Source organism: Carassius gibelio, chromosome B8 (genome assembly GCF_023724105.1).
Source record: "Carassius gibelio isolate Cgi1373 ecotype wild population from Czech Republic chromosome B8, carGib1.2-hapl.c, whole genome shotgun sequence".
NCBI classification, from domain to species: Eukaryota; Metazoa; Chordata; class Actinopteri; order Cypriniformes; family Cyprinidae; genus Carassius; species Carassius gibelio.
Genome location: NC_068403.1, coordinates 19,262,967 through 19,282,754, shown reverse-complemented (window position 1 = coordinate 19,282,754; position 19,788 = coordinate 19,262,967). Strand labels below are relative to the sequence as shown.

Genomic DNA, 19,788 nt, shown 5'->3' with positions numbered 1-19,788 from the left:
ACAGATATATTTACTTGCTTGTTCAGGGTTTACTGTCGTTTTCATACTGACTCAAACGTTTTTTAGTCTTTAGTTCTTTCAGCCACTGAGGTGAGGACTCTTCTCTGTGAGGGGATGAAGAGAGAAACAAATCAGAAACATACCACATCATAACGCTCAGTACTGCCAAACAAGAGACAATTCTGAGACTTCCTGATGTCTGTTGACCTAAAGCACTCACCCATTCTCTTTGCCGCCAGCAGGAGGCAGCACACGGGCGGATCGGGGCAAGAACGGAGATTTGGGTGAGCGTGAGAGCTGAGAGGGTGACGGGCCGTCTGTCTGATTCTCTGACTCTCTCTTCTTTAGCTGAGTCTGAAACGAATGACCCAATCTCACGTCAAACGAGCTTCAAACAAATGCATACAACTCTAGCCTGAAAGACCTAAAACAAACATTGCTTGTGTTTAATCACCAAGATTTTCATATTCTTAATTAAAAGTTATGAACTGCAGCTGTGTATATCATATATGATATGCAAATGTCAGTCTTCATCATGATCAAAACTTCACAGAATTTTCTACATTCCTTCTGTCGTCTGATTAACAGTTCATACTGTTTTAGTAAGTAAAAATAATAAATATAACCTTCAGATTATGGTTTTCTCCTTTTTGCTGTGAAATCTCTACTGATTAAAGTAAATGCAAGAATAAAAGTTATATTGTTAGTACAATCTCAAATCTAAAGCAAATTTGGTTTATTTGACTTTGTTTTTTGTTTTATGTTTTTCAAAAAAAAAAAGTTCATATTACAAAAATAAAAATGCAGATATTACTATTTATGTGATTAAAAGTATAAAAGTCACTTGTTTTTGTAAAGTAACTGTCCAACAGCAGCACCCACAAAAAAGGTACAGTGGAGGCTTGCACACACACACACACACACACACACACACACACACACACACACACACACACACACACACACAAAATAAAAATAAAGAGATGAATACTATTATTCAGCAGGGTTGTGTTAAATGAATACAAAGTGATAATAAAGACTTTAATTGTTATGTTAGAAAAGATTTCCATTTTGTTCTTTTTAAGTTATTATTCATCAAAGAATCCTGAAAAAAGTATCAACGATTTCCAACATTGATAATAAATCAAAAAATTAGAATGATTTCTCAAGGATTTCTGAAGGATCATGTAACACTGACTGGAGTAATGATAGTGAAAATACTGATTTGATCACAGGAATAAATTCTATTTTAAAGTATATTAAAACAGAAGACTAGTATTTGAAGTTGTAATAATATTTCAAAATATTACATTTTTTTCTTTATTTTTAAATCAAATAACTACAGCCTTGATGAGCAGAATAAACTTCTTTAAAAACAATAAAAAGTTTACTGATCCCAAACTTCTGTACGGTAGTGTATCTCATGCTACAGTGGAATGAAATGCATGAGGAAGATGATGAGCAATGAAAACAGTCTTTAATTAATCCACAAGAGGGTCTAAGTTAAGGTCTAAGGTGTGACAGTATATATATATCATCATTTTAAAACACCATCGCACACCACTATACACAACGTATATATATATATATATATATATATATATATATATATATATATATATATATATATATGTGTATTTTTCTTAAGTTGTCTGTTATACTGTAACTGTATCTCACTGATTTACATTACAAGCTTTCAGATTTTGTCTAAGGTTTCAATAAATGGTTCCATTTCCAAAAATGAGATTTTCCCGTCTTTCATTTAATATGTCAGGCATTACAAGGTTACAGAAATGGAAACTGGTGGAAAAAAATCCCCCAAATCCCCTCACCTTGAGAGCAGATGGGTCCATGCCAGGGAAGACCGCCACTCTCTGAGGCTGAGACACGGAGGAAGTACGAGATTCAATTCCCTTGGCCTGCTCCTCAGAGTCGGACTCCTCACCCTGCTTCTCCTCTACATACAGAGAGAAAGACTGGTGTGAGTGCAGAGGACTCGATTTGATTGAGTTCACTACGGCACAAAGACAATTATGATCCAAAGAGGACCTGCAACCTACATAAACCCAACCACATGGGATGAGATGTGCAGGTACACACACGTGTGTCTCACTGCGAAGATGTGTGTAATACCTGTCGAGTCCTTATAGCGCCATTCATCATCTGCTCCGGTTCCCTCGGGTACTTGTGATAAGAGGGCACTGTGACGGGCGGCTCGAGAGGGCGGGGCTCTGCGAGTGCTCTTCTTGTTCAGATTGACCCTGGCACGTAGTGCACTAGAGTCTAACAGTGTTGTAGGGGTCTACAGACAAAGACAGCGACATGTCAAACAAATACCATGTACAGTTTTGTGTGTTTGCATTCAAATTAGAGTCATCATTTACTCGCCTTCATGTCATTCCAAACCTATATGACTATATATTTTCTACGAAACACCAAAGATATTTTGCTAATCAAACCATTTTAGTTACAACATGACTTTCATTGTGTTTCTTGTCCTTATAATGGAAATCCATTCCACCAAAACTTTGACACTTCAAAAAGTTGCAGTAAAAGTAATCTGCTCATTTCTGTCATGGACGTTGACACAAACCTCTTACATGTTTACATTAAAACTATCTTCATTTTGTTTTGAAGATGAATGAAAGTCTTATGGGTTTGCAACAGCATGAGGGTGATTGAATAAGCACAATTTTTATTTTAGGTGAACTATCCCTATGGTTTAAGGGTGAAGACTGACCTCTGGGAATGGGAGCTCTGTCTGCTTTTGAGGAGACGCGGTCAGGCCATCTGGTGTGTCGAAGAGAAGGGGCTGTTCGGCCACGTGGGACGGGGTGGGCTTCCGTGGAGAGGGGGTGAGGTTGTCATCAGATGAAGGTGTAGCTGGAGTGAGGCTGTGGAGAAGAAAAGAGATATTTGAACACACATATACGTTGTCTGTATTTGTGGAGAAAATGTAGAAAGCAACCAAAAACATGACAGAAAAACTAGGTTGCTAAGAGGCTCAAACTGAGCTTTTTTACCCACACCAATGTATGGCCAGTAAACTGGAAAAAAAAATGAAGCAGCTAGATTTATGCATAAATATATTAAATGTATAAATACTACAGTGTACGTATTCATTTGACATATGACAAGTAAAATATATACATTTCTGCAAAACTGAAAAAACGTACCTATATGAACGATTCACTGCAGTTTCGAGTTGAAACAACACTAGAAGCAGTAAAACTGACAACTTTAATTCCTTTTCACATAAAGTGTGATTTACAGGTACAGAGATTTGATCAATAAAGCCTAATTTTCACACAATTACTTGCAGAATATGCAGAATATTATGGCTTCAAAACTATTTTAACATCCCGTGCGATTTGAAAACTGATACTTTTGAATGTTGGTGTTACATATACCACTTCATATACATGAGTTTACATGAAACGTGCAGTAAGGCATGTGATTATAGTATTGCAGGCATGTATATAGAGGCACATATTTTCATGAGCTGGGGTTGCAGACTTCTGTCTGGCCATGTATCCTAGACTTAAACTTACAATACTCTCTTTACAATCAACTATGCATTCAAGTTCCCACCCTACATTTTTTTCTTTTTCAATAATCTGTTGTTCTCAGATGGCAAAATACGGAATAAAAGCTCTGTCGCTACTTCGGTTACATCACCACTTTTTTTAACAGCAGATGGTTAGTAGCCCATTGATTTTTATTTGATTTGCACACGTCATTTAGGCCTATATGAGTGCTGGTCAGACTCCCGTTCATATAATTGAATTTAAACCATGTATAATTTGGCAGTTCCTAATAAAGTTACCGGCCAACTGAGAGTACTGAGCGGCTGCAAAACATATCCACCCATCCAAAGGTCATTTGAGGCCACAGATACAACCCAGTGATTAACATACTGTATATCAGCTCTCGTTTCAACTGAATCCCTTGCGTTAGTCACTGCTGTAACCAAACCTCTCCGACAAGCCCAGTCTGATCTGTAATGCAGATGTATCTGTCTGTGTGTCTGTCCGTGAGGTCATTCTAGCTCTGTTATAGATGACCCACTCAAAAAGATGCAATTGATCCTGGAGTTGAGTTACAGACAGTGACCGAGGATAATTTGGAGCCAGTCAGGAATTATTTTATATAGACATAGAAGGCAGTTGTTTTTAAGATTTTATATGGTTTTGGAAGGCATGTGTTTACCTGTCATCTGTGCGAAGTCCTGTCTCCCATGTGCCATACTGACTGTCGGTCTCCTGCACCAGATCTTTATTCTCCTCCGATCCACTACCACACTGCCTTACCAGCTCCTGTAGAGAGAAGAAGAAGAAAACGCTACTAAATTAATATAATTTCACACAGGGATATCTTTTATGAGTCAGTAAGATTTTTTTTTTCTTAAAGAAGCCTCTTATATTCACCAAGATCAGAAATACATTAAAACAGTAATATTATGAAGTCATATTTTCAATGTTTTCTAACAACCTTTTTCTATTTAAATGCATTTTATTAGCATTTATTCCTCTGATGATAAAGCTGAATTTTCAGCATCATGATTCCAGTCTTAACCCCAATATATATATATATATATATATATATATATATATATATATATATATATATATATATATATATATATATGAATGGTATTATAATGTTATACTAAAACTAAAATTAAAAAAATAAGGAAAACCCTAAAGATAACACATAGAAATAAAAAAACGCATCTTAAGCACACAGAATAACATAAGTGGACTTTGAACGATTAATTGTCACTTTAAACCATTACGTAATTGTGCCATCCATAATTTTAATCCCAATTAGAAATTCAAATAATTGTGCAGCCCTTGTAGTATATAAAACAGACTGTTTATTTCTATCCATTTTGTTTAATAAAGCCAAAAATACTGGATGTGAACTTGACAGTCAGTGTTTTTCTGAATGGGCATGATGCTTCTACCTGTGGAAAGGCATGAATGAAGACGGAGAGGGAGTTTAATCACCCTGCAGCACTCTAAACAACCAGCAGGTGAAGCTAAATCTCACACTGAACAACCCAGTCACAAACCCAACCGCTCCCTTTAGGTGTGACATCACAGCACCAGAGCTGGACATTAGCCAATCACTGAGTGAAAAGATGCAATCCACCCAGTGGGGCATACAACTATCTGGTGTGTATCACAGAACAGAACAGCAGGACTATTAACCCTGATCACATTTCATCTACCAACCCTGTCAGCACCGATTCACCATCCTGTAACAAGAAACAACATTAAACTGGCATCCTGGTGTCATAACTGGGCAGCTGCTGATATTTTCAGGCAGTAATGCAATATAATGTAATATAAAGGAAATTATTTGCACATTTTAATTAGAAGAAGAGTCATGAAAACTGTAAGTGTGACAGTCTAGTGAAAATGAATGATGAGGAAAATAGGAACATAGGGACATACTGGTGAGACTCGGACGAAAGTACTGAAATGTACTGGTTGAACTGGTGAGTGCATCCAATCAACCGTGACTCTTTTAATGAGGAGACTACAGAGGGTACAGTGTATCTAACACACACACACACACAGAGACATTAGCTCCCTGATCACAAGCAGAACTGAGATTGAGCACTGTCTGTGTATGTGACTGACTGTCAGGGGTTTGTGTCGATCAGAACTGAACTGAGAACACTTCACTTGAGAAGTTCAAATCAATTCCTGAATACGAGGAATATGAAGAGTCGTATAATTCAAATAAAAGGTTTTAAGGAAGCTTTTGATAAATAATACATTAATTAAATCAAAAATGACCTTAATGTTAGTACATATGCCTGTGTTATTTTAATATAATTTATATACTGTTATAGTATTTATTAATATTTTGTACTTGATTTTTTTTTATTTTCAGATTTCATTTATTTTAGTTCTAGTTTTAGTCATTTTGTTTCATGTGCATACTTACGTATATTATTAATATGAACCTTTATTTTATTTTAGCTATTTTTTTGTCATTTAAGTACTTACATGCATTTTATTTCGGTTCATTGCAAACACGTTTCTAATTTTCTTTTCTTTTTTCCATCTACTGTTTTTTTTCTTACTTAAGCTTTTTTTTCAATTAAAAAAAAATTGTTTTAACAAAATTAAGACATTTGTGCTGTTACCATGCAAATGAAATCAGTATGAACAAAATTCATCTTTGCAACGCAGAGGAAACACAGAAGCTGCATCTGAAACGGCATTTAGATGTGTCTACAAACTGTTTAATGCAGGACATGAATGCTTTAACCTGCACTTAAAAAAACATTAATGTTTATAATATTAAACATAAAACACTTGAAATTATTTAAATAATAAAATATACCCTGAATGGTAAATTAAAATTGCAAGGTGGAGGCAGCAAGTCATTTTTAAACTGAGACTGGGTTAAACTATGTGTGTTATGCCCCCTTTAAACAGCAAAATTCAGAATTTAAGACGACAGCTATCGACCTGAGCATTAAGTCATTAGTATCCATGAGAGAGACTGTGTGTGTAAGTGACCGAATGAGAGGGAGAGTGTGTGTGTTGAGGCTGTTTGCATTAGAGAAAACAGCACAGGATGTCATTCATCTGCTCTGCCTTTCCTGTCAGGAAGAGTAACAAGCAACAGAGAGCAGTGAGAATCAGACCTGACAACATCAGAGCAGCGCTCCCACCTGACAAACATCTCATCTCACACACCCACACATTTAGCTTCTTTTTTTTTTAAATAATGCTAATTATAAATATTCAGAAATCAAACCCTAGCCTATATAAAATGTAATTTTTAAGTGTCTTTTTTTAATAAATAAAATAAGTTAATTACATTTGATCAATTTTGTGCACATTTGGCTTCACAAAACAATTTTCTATTATATTTTATAATTTTCTAAGTATTTTGGTATTATATATTAACAATAGCCCGCCACGGTCTGTAGATATCAGTACCAGCAACTACATTTTTCAGTTGACCTCTAGTCATAATAACATGCTGAAACAGACAAAAGAAACAGATGTCTGTGTGTACAGCTCAATAACAAGACAGCATATATATATATAATTTTTTTTTTTTTTAAGTACCATATTAAGGTATTCAAATAGTTGCTTGTATGCAAGCTAATGCCAGAAACGGTATGACAAAAATTCTCTAAATCTTTGTGTTATTAAAAAATATATAACTGAATGACTAATCCAAAACACAGGGTGGAATTACACTTTTTATGCTGATCACTTGACCAGAAAAGCCAAGAGGAATGTCTCAAACAGCTGGTGGCTGATTAACCTACTAAAGCTTTTAGTACGTATTGCAGAGCTGATTCATTAGCATTGCCAACGAACACAATGCAGTGTTGTGGCAATTCTCTGTTTCAATAAAGGTATGAGACAAGTCTTTTTAAGATTTTTTTTCTTGCAAGAAATGTCAACAGTCATTCAGATTGGCTGCAGAGTGTGACAAAGAGGCAACACCCCAACTCAACATTTATACCTTCATCAAATTCGGATGCTTTGATCTCATCCGATCATAATGCATATTCAACATATATGTCCTTTTAAAGGGGTCATATGATGCGATTTGAAGTTTTCCTTTCTCTTCGGAGTGTTACAAGCTGTTGAATAGTGAATAGATAAGATCTGTAAAGTTGCAAAGACTAAACCTCAAACCTAAAGAGTTATCCTTTATAAAAGTTACCACTCATCCACGCCCTCTTAAAATGCCTCGTTTAAACACACCCCCACGTCTTCGTCACGATGTGGGACGATTTGCATAATGCCGCCTAAATGTTCACACAAAGAAATAAGGCGTAACTTTGATTGTCGCTGCTATTTTGGGGAGATGCGGTTTCATTGTGAAAGTGAAATATTCAGATGTGTGCAGCACATTTTATGGAGGATTTTTTCCTGATCCTGGGAGAGAAGACTACAGTGCCAGATGTTCTGACTCACAGTCTGTAAGTACAATTGCCCATTAATAAATTTGCCACAGATGATTGAAACGCAAGTTTTGAGAAGTGTAGAGAAAAGTGCTTGTTGTCTGTCATTTCTCTGACCACAAATGCAGATATGGTTTTAAGTTTACGTGGCGCGATGCAATGCAACCATAGACTGTGTAAAAAAATGGATGTAGTGTCCGTGACATCACCCATATATTTCCGAAGAGCATTTTTGAAGCCAAAAGTGGGCAGAGCCGGCCGTTACCATCTTGGCAGTGTGTCACTGCTGGATAATCAAAAATGGGCAAAAAGGTGGGAGCTGGTTGCTGAAACCATGCCTATCTAACGCGACGGCGGCAACATCAGCGGCAATCCCCCTGTCACTCAAGTGGCCACGCACTTAATTATGCAGAGATTTAAGGCTTAATATAATTTAAACGGATGAGTTACAAAAAAAATTCACCCCCTCACAATTTTCATGAAGGACAAAATTAGCTATACAGACCAAACATCACAGTATGGTGAGGCGTAACATTTCCATCACACGCTTGAGGTATTTCGTCAAAAACAACGCACTGGATAGCTGACCAATCAGAACACACCTCTCTTTTTAGAAAAAACAATGCGGTTCAGAAAGGCGGGGCATAGTGGAGAAGAAATAATGTAAAGTATGTGGAAAATTATGTTTCTTGAATTTTAAACCACATAAGCAAATTTCAATACACCAAATAATGTTATTTTTAGCAACATCATATGACCCCTTTAAGGAGCCTAACTATGTCCTCCAGATGTGTTTCTAAGAAGCCAGGACATCTAAAAAGCAAACATAACTTTTTCTCGTCTCACACGTCTTATATTTAGATTTCCTGTTATGTCTTATCTATCGTTTGACAAACTTAAGCACATTAATTAGACTTTCAATAAATGAAGAACACTCCTTAGTAAAGCAAATAAAACTACTAATAATATGAATAAAAAATACATTGTCCTTCACAATCAGGTTAAAAATGCTTTAATTTCTGGCTTATCCAAACTATTTGGGTTTATTTATGGCAGGTAAATCTTACAAGTCTCAAACAAAGTTTGCTAATAACAGCAATGCACTTCCAACAAATACACACCAATGATCTAAATGCTAACCTTGGAAATGACTGATTTTCTGTGCCTGCTGACCACACATGAATAAACACACACACACACACAGACACACAGACAGAGGGAGTGGTACTCAGGACTAACATTAGTTGTAATGGCCTAAAGATCCACACTGACATCATAAGGGTGTAGGTCTAGATAGAACAATTTCTTTTTTTAAAGGGGCAAAGCCCTGGATAAGAACACTCTTATCTGAACCTTACAGTGTGAAAATAACATATACACCTCAGCAGCAGAGAGAGAGAGAGAGAGTACTTAAAAACCTCTCTCCGTCTCACTACACGAACAGGAAGAGTGCGTCAGGGGAAGCAAAGAAACAATGAACGGATGGAAAGAAAAGATGAGAAGTAGAAAGAAAAGGGAATAGTCCTCACTTTAACACCAACACACTGATGTTTGGCCTTTTATAGAGATGCGTTTGTGTTTCTATTTACACTTGTGAGAGTCTCCTCTCCAAATCTGAATCTCCTCTTTGTGTGACTTCAGAGTCAACAAGAGACTTTCTTCATTAGTGCACGTACTGTACATGTTTATTGGTGTGTGTGCACTCAGAGACTAATTTTCATCTCCTGGCATTCTCATAAAACATTCCCGTCAAAGGTGTGGCTACATTTACCTCAGGGACAATCAGACATTAACAGCTGATATTACTGGGCTGTGAAGGAGCAGCGCAAGATACTTGGCAGACTGAATTTACATACATTAAAAACTGCAGAAAGACAACGCTAATCTATAGCACTTGAGAATGAATGGCTGCTATTTAAAAAGTTGACATATAATAATAATAATAATAATCCAAAAAGTACAACATTTTGGGCTGTATACAACTTTTAAATAATTTTGAAAGTAGTCTTGTCCATGAAGCCTGCATTTATTTAATCAAAAATGCAGTAAAAAGAATAATACTGAAATAAATAACTGCTTTATATTTTTTACATATTGTACATTATTTTATTCCTATGATGGCAAACTGAATTTTCGGCATTAGTAATACAAAGTTTAATTTCACATAATCCTTCATTATCATTCTAATATGCTGATTTGCTGCTCAAGAAACATTTATCATCAATGCTGAAAGCAGTAGTAATGCTTATTTTTGTGGAAATTGTGCTTTTTTTCATGATTCTTCAATGAATAGAAAGTTCAAAAGAGAAACGTTTATTTAAAACAGAATCCTTTTGTAAGATTATAAATGTCTACTGTCACTAATGATCACTTTACTGTGTCCTTGATGAATAAAAGTATCCATTTCTTACAGTCTAACAGGACTAGAATCTTTAGAATGCTAAGTTATACTACATATTGTATTGGTAGACACAGTATTAAAGAAAGCAGTTTGATTATTGGTCTCTAACGTGTAGTTTTAGCATTTCAATCAGAGGTACTGGTGATTTTGCTTCAAATAATATGCTTCAAGTGCTCCTAATGTACACATTTACTTTCAAACATGCACAATTCTGAGCCTTCAACCCTGAGGCATTGTTACAAATACAAAGTATCCCCTGAAAAGTGTCCATATCTCAGTTTGTTCATGTGTAATAATATATAGAACGGCTGAAGGGGAAATAGAGCTCTCTGTCTGTGTATGTCACTGAGAAAGCGGTGACGGTCGAAGGACACAGGAAACAGCCCATTATGGCTAGTTAATTCTGTTACAATGATTACCTGTTTTGACTGTTTCCTGTGACACTGAAACCAAGGATCAATGTACAGTACAGCTCTATCTTTTGTTCAATATTTCTGACACACAAGCACACAAATAGAGTCTGAGTGATAGAGGAAAAACCCCTGACTGACAGCAGAGTGAATGAGCATTATGAGATGTGACATAACTGAAACTCAACTATCGGGGGGGATATAATGTAGCTGAAAACCTGCCCATCAGCATTCCCTGATTTACTCAACCAGGACAACACTGTTTTCATCTGGTTTATACTGTACATACTTAAACACCAACAGGCACTGACTTTGAGGCACAATTCTAACAACATCACAAATACTTATTCTTTTGGTGCAAAACTGAGAACATGGATGTAAATGTCCAAGAAGTGAATGCAAAGTCTCCTTGCAATGTACTGGCAGGTTTCAGTATGCATGAAACAGTACCCTTGCAGATGATGTCTACATTTTATGTCAATTGTGCTGACCTAGCTTTCCCAGAATGCCCTTCTGGGCTCACTGTGAATCTCAAAGCTTCTCTCATACCACTGCAAAGGTCAAGCCACCAACGAACACAAACAAAGTAGGAGATGGAGAGGCACTGGGTACAAAAGAAAGCAAGTGTGTACAAAATATAGGAACATGGTTTAAAAACTAGCAGTGGCTAGGATTCTAGATGTGAAAGTTCTCCAGATCGAATGACATAGGAAGTCTCGAAATTCATCTCCTATAAAAATGCTGTATGCCTAATGTTTCCTCGCCCCGTTCCTGGAGGCACACTGACAGTAGTAGCAGTGCTTTAACTATTTAATAGTATTAATAAAAAAGTAGGTAAAAGGTACCCGGATGACCTACTACTTCTACTGAGATTTTTAAGTGAGCATTCAATAAACACTTTACTATGCCATTAAGCCACATGTAAGGGTTGGGAATGGCAGTGAAACACTACCATTGACAGCACAAGTCAAACCACTATGACAACTTCAGATGTAGTACCTGACGGTATAATAATACTACACACATTCATAATACATACAGAATTGTTTTTTAAACGATCATAAAGTTTGTTTCTCATCCACCTTAGAACATACTCAGACAATATGTGAGTTTGGATGGACCATTTAAATCTCTAATAATAAGCTGGCGGAATCAGATTGTAATGAGTGTGAATCAGATTGTAATGAGTGTAAATCAGATGTGTTTAGTCAGGAAGAGTTTGAAAATGTGTAGTGTTTGTGTGCCTCCAGGAACAGGGATGAGAAACACTGCTACAGCCATCAAAATAGCTCCAGATTCACAGCGTTTAACAAAAAAATTCCAACACATTACATTTGTAATAGTGTTAATTTCGTCACCTATTTTTAATTTAGTCTTAGTCTTAGTCTTGTGCCAAATGTCCATGTTAGTTTTAGTCATATTTAATCATTCACATATCTTTTTTTGTTAGTCAAGTTTTAGTCCACTGAAAGTCTCGTCATTTTAGTCTAGTTTTAGTCAAAAAATTTAGTCTTTTTTTAAAAATAACATATTATTACTGAGACTTTTACTGATAAACATTTCAGTAAAAAAAAAAGTGTTTCACATATATCTCAAACATTGGTTAAATGTCATAGTTACCCTTTTTTTATGCAAATGTTAAACGTCAATTAATCGTCACCGGGGCCGCTGCTGGCCAAATGCAAAATAAAAATAAAAAAACACCTACTATAGGGGTCAGAATATAACTTTAATAAAACATGAACGTAAATAACTAAATTGTAATACAATTTTATTTTTTTTATAATTACAATTGTAGATATACTGTACAGTTGCCTATGGCTATGCTTTTACTAATACAGTTGACTGGTTGATTTTATAGTGTCAAGCATTCAGAAACGACACAAAAGACAATTTAACTTAAATAAAACCAAGGATTCTTTTTGTAAGGTTTGTGATGTCCATGTTTTTGTTGAAGAAATTATAGAGGCTAGCTTTTCTATCACAAAAAGGTGGACACAAATTAAAGATAAAGTGGATATATGAATTAAATGTTTGGTCAATATTAAACAAGGATTTGATCATCCTATAAGTGTTAAAACCGCAATTATCAGGCCTTTTGGTGCCCTTTGTAGGTATTTGTAATAATAGCCTATTTTAATAGTTTATTTTGTATTATATTATGTATTTGAACAGTTATTCAATTATTATTAATTAACCAATCATTATTGCCTCGTTTTTTATAAAGCATTTTATAGCATTTTAAAAGTTTCTTGTTCACTTAGGTCTGTTTTTATTACCACAAAAATATTATCTAAATACTTCATAATTACTTCGTATTATTTGAAGTGATTTGAAGTATCAAAGCCATGGTTAACTTGTAGTTACCGTTGCTACAAGAACCATGTTTTGTTTCGGGTTTTTTTGCTCGTCACTTGCGTTTGCTTCGGGTGTTGTGTTTTCAGCAGTTTCGTGTTGCAGCCACAGGCTGGCAGCAACAGGAGTATGAGACCTGTAACTTGAGCAACAACGCGGAGCTGCGAACTCGTTTTAAAGGTGTAACAGCTGATAAAAAAGCAGAGACGATTGTAGACGAAAATGAAGAGAGATTTTATCTTAGTTTTTATTTTATACAAAACATTTTCGTCTTGTCTTTTTTCGTCAACAATAATGCATGGTAATATAGTATTAGTCAGCGTTTTTTGGACAGTGGTGCAGTCTTGTCATCGTCTCGTCTTAGTCATGAAAAAAAAGGTCGTTGACGAACATATTTCGTCTCGTCTCATCTGACAAAATTAACACTAATTTTTAATTACATTCCTGATTATCTTAATTAGCTGGTTCATCTGTCATTATGCACATTTCCATTACCCTTCATATTGCGCAAATTGTGAGCTGAAAATACAAAAATTTAGCAAAATATATCGCAACATTTTTTTTACCCTCTCTGTGTTTTTTCAGGCAACGTGAAAAAAGAATAATTCATTTTTTTTTTCGCATTAACAGGTCACATGGCGTACATAAAAAGTCATATGATCATTCCTCAATGTACTATAACCTCCAAGAAACACTTCATATGTGGCTGCTCTCAAGTATAAAGGGCATTTCCTTGTCATTAATGCTTTTCACTCTGCATGTCTGCGGTGCATTACGGCTCCTAAATGGCCACCAGAGCCGATTGTGGACACTAGTTAACGCTTGTGTTACCCGTCATGCCACGGCACGTCCCAGAAGCTGCGCTCCATGATACTTTTGTTAAGATACACACATACACCCCCTTCGATTAAATATAAATGGTTAATGTAGCCAAAATCCATCAAAATCCCTTCAAAATAAATTGCCATGACTTATCGCAAAACTTTTTTATCAATATTAATAAAATATAAATAGTTTTGTGCAAATTTGTAATGGAAATGCACCTAGTGTCTACTTAGAGTTGAAGCTAAACGTTGCATGAAGACAGACCCCCAGGAATAGGATTGAGCACCCCTGTTTCAGGTGCTCTGTAAAGCAGCTATAGGCAACTTCTGTCCTGGAAAGCCTAATCAGACACATCTGCCTGTAATTTGTAAGCAATCCTGAAAACCTCTGAGGTTGGATTTGTTGGGTGTGTTTGATAGGGGGTGAAGCTAAACCTGTAGGATGGTGGGTCACCAGTTTGGCAGTTTACCACCCCTGTCGCAAAGGTTGAGATAACTACAGAAGCAAGCTCAGTTTTATTTTCAGACAATGACAAAAGAAAGGCATTAAGCCATGGGTTCTCGACTCTGGCCCACGAGATCCATTTTCCTGTAGAGTTCATCTTCAAACCTAATCAAACACACATGAACAATCTAATCAGGTTCTTTAGGATCACTATAAAGTTGCAGTTTTGTTTTAATGGAAAGTGACCACCTAGACAGAGATTGAGGGCTACATGATGCCAGGTGGGAAATCAGTAGGTGCACTACTCTGTATTTGTGTTGGGTGAGATGAGTGGTTTTAGAAATTAAGATTTTAGGTAGAGCAGAGTTAGAAATTGCATATATTTCTCTTACAGAAGAGGGAGTGCTCGGCGAAGCCAGCGATGTGGTTCGTCTGCGCAGGGATAAACGCTGTTGGCTGCGCAGGCTGAATCTGCGGAAGGAATCACGACTGCGATTGGCCAGGCTGCGTAGAGAGGCAGCCCTCTTAAAGCCACCTCCGTCCTCTCCACCTCCTCCTGCTGATCTTCTCTCCACACTGCTGGAGACCAAATTGAGGGTGCCTTGAAGGGAACGGCGCACATTCCCCATCCAGCCCGTCACTTGCGAGTGGGCCACCGACAACTTGTCGCCCAGGTACTCCATCTCTCAGGATTTAGAGTAAGTAAAATTAATAAAAAGGTTTGTGTCCTGAACGTCAAGCTTTAATAGTAAAGTTTTTTAACTGGGACACTGTGGACATCCAATCAAGACTCTCAAATGGAGGCTCTAATGTCCATTGACGATAGTCCAATTTTAACCTTTAGTCAAGTGGCCTCGATTTACAAGAGAATCCAGTCCAGAGAGGTCCAGTTGAAAGTGCATCAATGTCTAAAATCCATGGTTGGTTAGCAAGTTATGATATGGAGGACCTTTTTCTTTAGCCCAGTCCAGCAACTTAAGTGTTGTTTTGATACACCATGTCTCCAGAGTGAGGCCAGAACAGATTGTGCTCCACTCTGCACTGCAGTACGATACAATCTGCAAATCGCCACCAAGCAGTCGTCCGTGATCTAACTTCCAACAATGCTTGACCAAAGTTTGGGGACTATTTCATTGGCATAGCTCAATGGCTACATTTTCAAATGTGAGTCAGAGATATAGAGTAACATAAGGTAACTCAGGTACTCCTAATTTAAGATTATTTAAGATTACATGGACATATTAGGCTCATGCATGACTCACAGTTGATAGAGTCATAGTTTTACAATACCATTTTCCGAGACATCATAGTAAAAGCTAGAACAGAGGACACTGGATTGTCCCAGAGATCACAGCAGTTCTGCAATGCCTCATGCTCAGTGACAAAGCAACAAAGTTATAGTTATTATGTAACCACAAAGGCACCTGCAATTATGTCCCTAAACAAAAAATAGAGTAGTGTGATGTCATGGAGGCTGATTCAATATGCCTTACTAACCTGAGCAACTCTTTTTAAACGGTTACATTTCAATCAATCAGTGCATCAATAGCATGCAAATGTTTTTCACATTTAATTGAGAAACAACAGCCGCGTCACTAGAGACAGTCTGAAATGAGCAGTTCAACACCTCTACATGAATTTTGAGCACCTTTTGAGTGGATCTATCGGCAGAGTCACATACTCAAACAAACGCTAGTCAACTCATGAATCAGAGCTGTCAAATACACACACACTTTCCCAGTCACGTCTCAAACCTGTGAGGCAGCGTGAGCTACTTCAACAACTGCATCTTCCCAAAAAGCATCAAAACTGTCCAAATGCCAAGTCGGAATACGTCTGTAACTCTCAATGTAGGGTCAAACTGAAAGCTGGGGACCAAGATGATTATTTCATAAAAGTCCTGGGTGAAAGTCTGTTCATAAAACATGGAAATGAAGAGCCAGAAGTATCCAGGTGGTTTCGCAGGCGTTGACTGGAAATACAGAAAATGTTTCAAGGTGGTCGTTTCCTCTGGTGTCCTTAAATGTGTCCCTGCAGGTACTGGCAGGTAGAACAGAAATGCGTCAGCTTTCCTGCCTCCGTCCCCCTGTGCTACAGGACTTGTGCTCAAGGAGAAAACAGAGGGAGGAGGAAAATGAGAGCAGAGACGGAAAGGGAGGGGTAAGGGAAGCCTGTGATATGAGCATAAGAGAGAGAGAGAGAAAGAGAGAGAGAGAGAGAGGGGAAGATATATGCACTGCAGTGTTCCCTGCTACTGTTCCAGCTTTGAGAGAGAAAGAGAAGGAATGAGAGACAGATGGAGAGAGGTGCATTGGTTATGCAATATTGTCAGCAACTCATTTTGCTAAGAGCAGAAGAATGCTTTAACAGAATTTGTTAATAGAAACAAATAAATGGGAATAATGGCACATATACGTGCATGTTAAGAGCCAATCACTCTGGCTTATAAGGATTTTAAAGCACATGGCACCTGAATTAGTTTGCATTGCAAATGCACACAATCTGTCATGCAAACATCACTGATGACTAACCAAACCTTTCTGTCCTTTTTTTGGCCCGGGATTTATTTCCATATTTCAATTTCAATTCTGGTTTTGTGTTTTTGAAATCAACACAAATCACAAGCGAAAAGGGAAATTAACATTAAAATCTTTCTGCACTTCTTAATATATTTTTTGATTCACTGATTTACTGTATGAAATAAACATGAGCACAAATCCTGGGTGGGGGGGGGGGGTAGTTGGCTGATCATGTGAAATGTTGAGGTCAAATTTAGCACCCACTAGTGGACTGAGAGTGAATTACACTGTATCATGTAAATTGAGAAAACAAACCTCACCTGAGACCAAATCTAAATAAAAAACAAGATTGATATGAATAATATAACATACACATTGAACTATTACAGCCATCTAAATCACTCTGTCTCATTATTCATAGCTTTATTAAGTCAGTTAATACTCACATACTGTGGGCTTCAAAATAGACATCATGTAAAGTCTAAGCTTCAAGATCCAATTAAAATTTTGAAATAAAGTATATTTTAAACATTTTGACACAAAATGAATGGTGCATGCAAAATTCTGCAATATTTAGAACACTTGCATGTGAACTTTAATAATGAAAGACATAAAAAAGTAAAGGAAAACACTGGTAAGGAAAAGATATGACACGTGGCCAAGTATGTGTTCTGTATTTAACCCATTCAAGTGCACACAGACATTAGTGACTTAGTGAGTAGTGAACACACACAGCAGTTGGAGGGTTCGGTGCCTTGCTCAAGGGCCTCACCTCAGTTGTGGTCTTATTATTATTATTCATTCTTCCCACCTACAATACCAGCCGGGACAGAGAATTAAACTTGTGACCTTTTGGGTTACAAGTCTCTTACAACTCTCTAACCATTAGGCAACGACTGCCCCATGAATGAAAAACAATTTATGTTTAAATAAAATAATACAAACTCCAGTTTCAGATAACACAGATAAAGATTAGATTAAGGAAGTAAAGCATGACCAGAGAGTCCCATAAATGGCAAAGTTTTTGTTCCTTTCATAGAAAAAAGAGCAATAGCTATACATGGCAAGGCAAGTTTATTTATATAGCACATTTCATACACAATGGTTATTCAAAGTGCTTTACATAAAAGAAAGTAAAATAATAATGAAGAAAAATGTAATGACAACTTTCATGACAAACCACACATCTTATTACTAGATAAGCAGCTTAGAGGCAAAGATTTAAAATACAGCCATGATATAAGCTGACATTTGGAGGATCTGGCAAATGTTCAAATATTGATTAAATACATACATTAGCCACAGCGCTGAGTGGTAAAATGATGACCATACTTTAATGAATGTATCATCACTAGAATACTATCCTGTCAGCCTGGTGTTCGAGCGAGTCACAGTCATGATTCAGTCATCTGCCTGATGGAAAAACCACCTCAAGATCCAGAATCTGTTGCTTACTGTGTTTTCCATAACTACTGACATCACTCATAGAAAATGTATGACATACATCGCCAGTACAGTTTATGATAGAGTGGTTTACTTATTCCTGCTTAGTTTTGGAAACCTTTTAATAGATCTTAAACCCCATTAAAATAGTAACCACGTTAGTTTAGGTTGACTAAACACAAATCTTGTTTTTTACTTCAAAATGCTGTCAAGCTACGCCTGTTTCTTCTAACTGACGTAATGTAACAAAAATGTCAAATAAATTTGGCCCCAATATGGCAATACTGTGTATGTGTGTGCACTTTGTGCATGGTTATGTAGGTATATTTCACTTAAAATGACATGACCTCATTTTTGGTTCCGCCAGTCTACGTTGCCAGTTCCAATATCCCAATTAAATTTTAAAGAGTTAATCTCTAGCTTTTAACAACAAACAACAGCACATTAAGGTTTATTACTGAGATCATCACATCCCATTACTCTCACTACATCAAGATAACAAAGAGCCATTATAAAGTCCAAACAGAACAAGTGGTCTAATAGTGTGATGTTCTTTAAACCGCACGAGGCCCATTCAGGAAGGGGTAACTCTGTTGACACTCAATAATGCTACTTCCTTTGTGTCAAAACTTTACACATCAAAACTCTAAATGACAGGTAGTGGCACAGGCTATAACATATGTGGATGTTTGGCTTTTCATATATCAAGCCATGTAACAAAAGCAGTGAGAAAGATGATTATTATTATTTTTGACTCACACACAAAACTGTGTTAAAGCAAGAGATTTGTTTGCTAAAAATGATGCACAACTAGTTTTGGGAATGAAACAAATCTAAACTTATAGTTTAAACTCCTTTTGCCTTCACCAAAACTGGCTCTTAAAGTCACAGGACAATCAAAGTGATGCTGTTGATATGCAGATGATATAGAAGAGAACTGAATAAGAACTTGAATAAGTTTATTGTGCATTGTTTGAGACTGGCTTGGGCATTTATATTAACAGAACTGCTTCATAAGCATTCTAAAATAATTAATAAGTGATCTAGTGCTGGGCAACGATTAATCGCATATAAAATTTTAATGTTGTTTATATAAAATGTGTGTGTGTGCTGTGTATATTTAATATGTATATATGAAGACAAACATATACAGTAAATATTTTGAAAATATTTACATGTACTTATTTATATTCATATAATTTATATTATATATAAATATTGCAGTCAACATTTGAACTGGATCATAAAAGCTCATCAAAGATGTCCAAGGACAAGAACAAAGTTTGGTTTTAGGTTTTAGGACAACTTTGATGAAAGGTTTTAATCCACTTCAAATGTTGCCTGTATATTTATAAACATTACATTTTTATTAAATATACACATGCATATGTGTGTGTGTATATATCATAAATATACACAGTACCACACACACATATTACAGTA

At 36.4% G+C, this 19,788-nt stretch overlaps 1 protein-coding gene across 10 annotated transcripts in view; it reads right to left on the bottom strand.

The window, feature by feature from the left end:
* The window catches only part of LOC127963680 (calponin homology domain-containing protein DDB_G0272472), a 42,375-nt gene that overhangs the window by 2,952 nt on the left and 19,635 nt on the right, over positions 1-19,788 (bottom strand). For 9 of the 10 annotated variants that reach the window (XM_052563712.1, XM_052563709.1, XM_052563711.1 and 6 more), the window contains 6 exons: positions 4,210-4,316; positions 2,741-2,894; positions 2,134-2,302; positions 1,833-1,957; positions 221-354; positions 15-104 (listed from right to left, as the gene is read on the bottom strand). In XM_052563712.1, the coding sequence (XP_052419672.1) occupies positions 23-104; positions 221-354; positions 1,833-1,957; positions 2,134-2,302; positions 2,741-2,894; positions 4,210-4,316 (771 nt within the window). In that variant the 3' untranslated portion in view covers positions 15-22. The remainder of the gene's footprint in view (positions 1-14; positions 105-220; positions 355-1,832; positions 1,958-2,133; positions 2,303-2,740; positions 2,895-4,209; positions 4,317-19,788) is intronic. The other variant, XM_052563710.1, reaches the window with a different exon arrangement.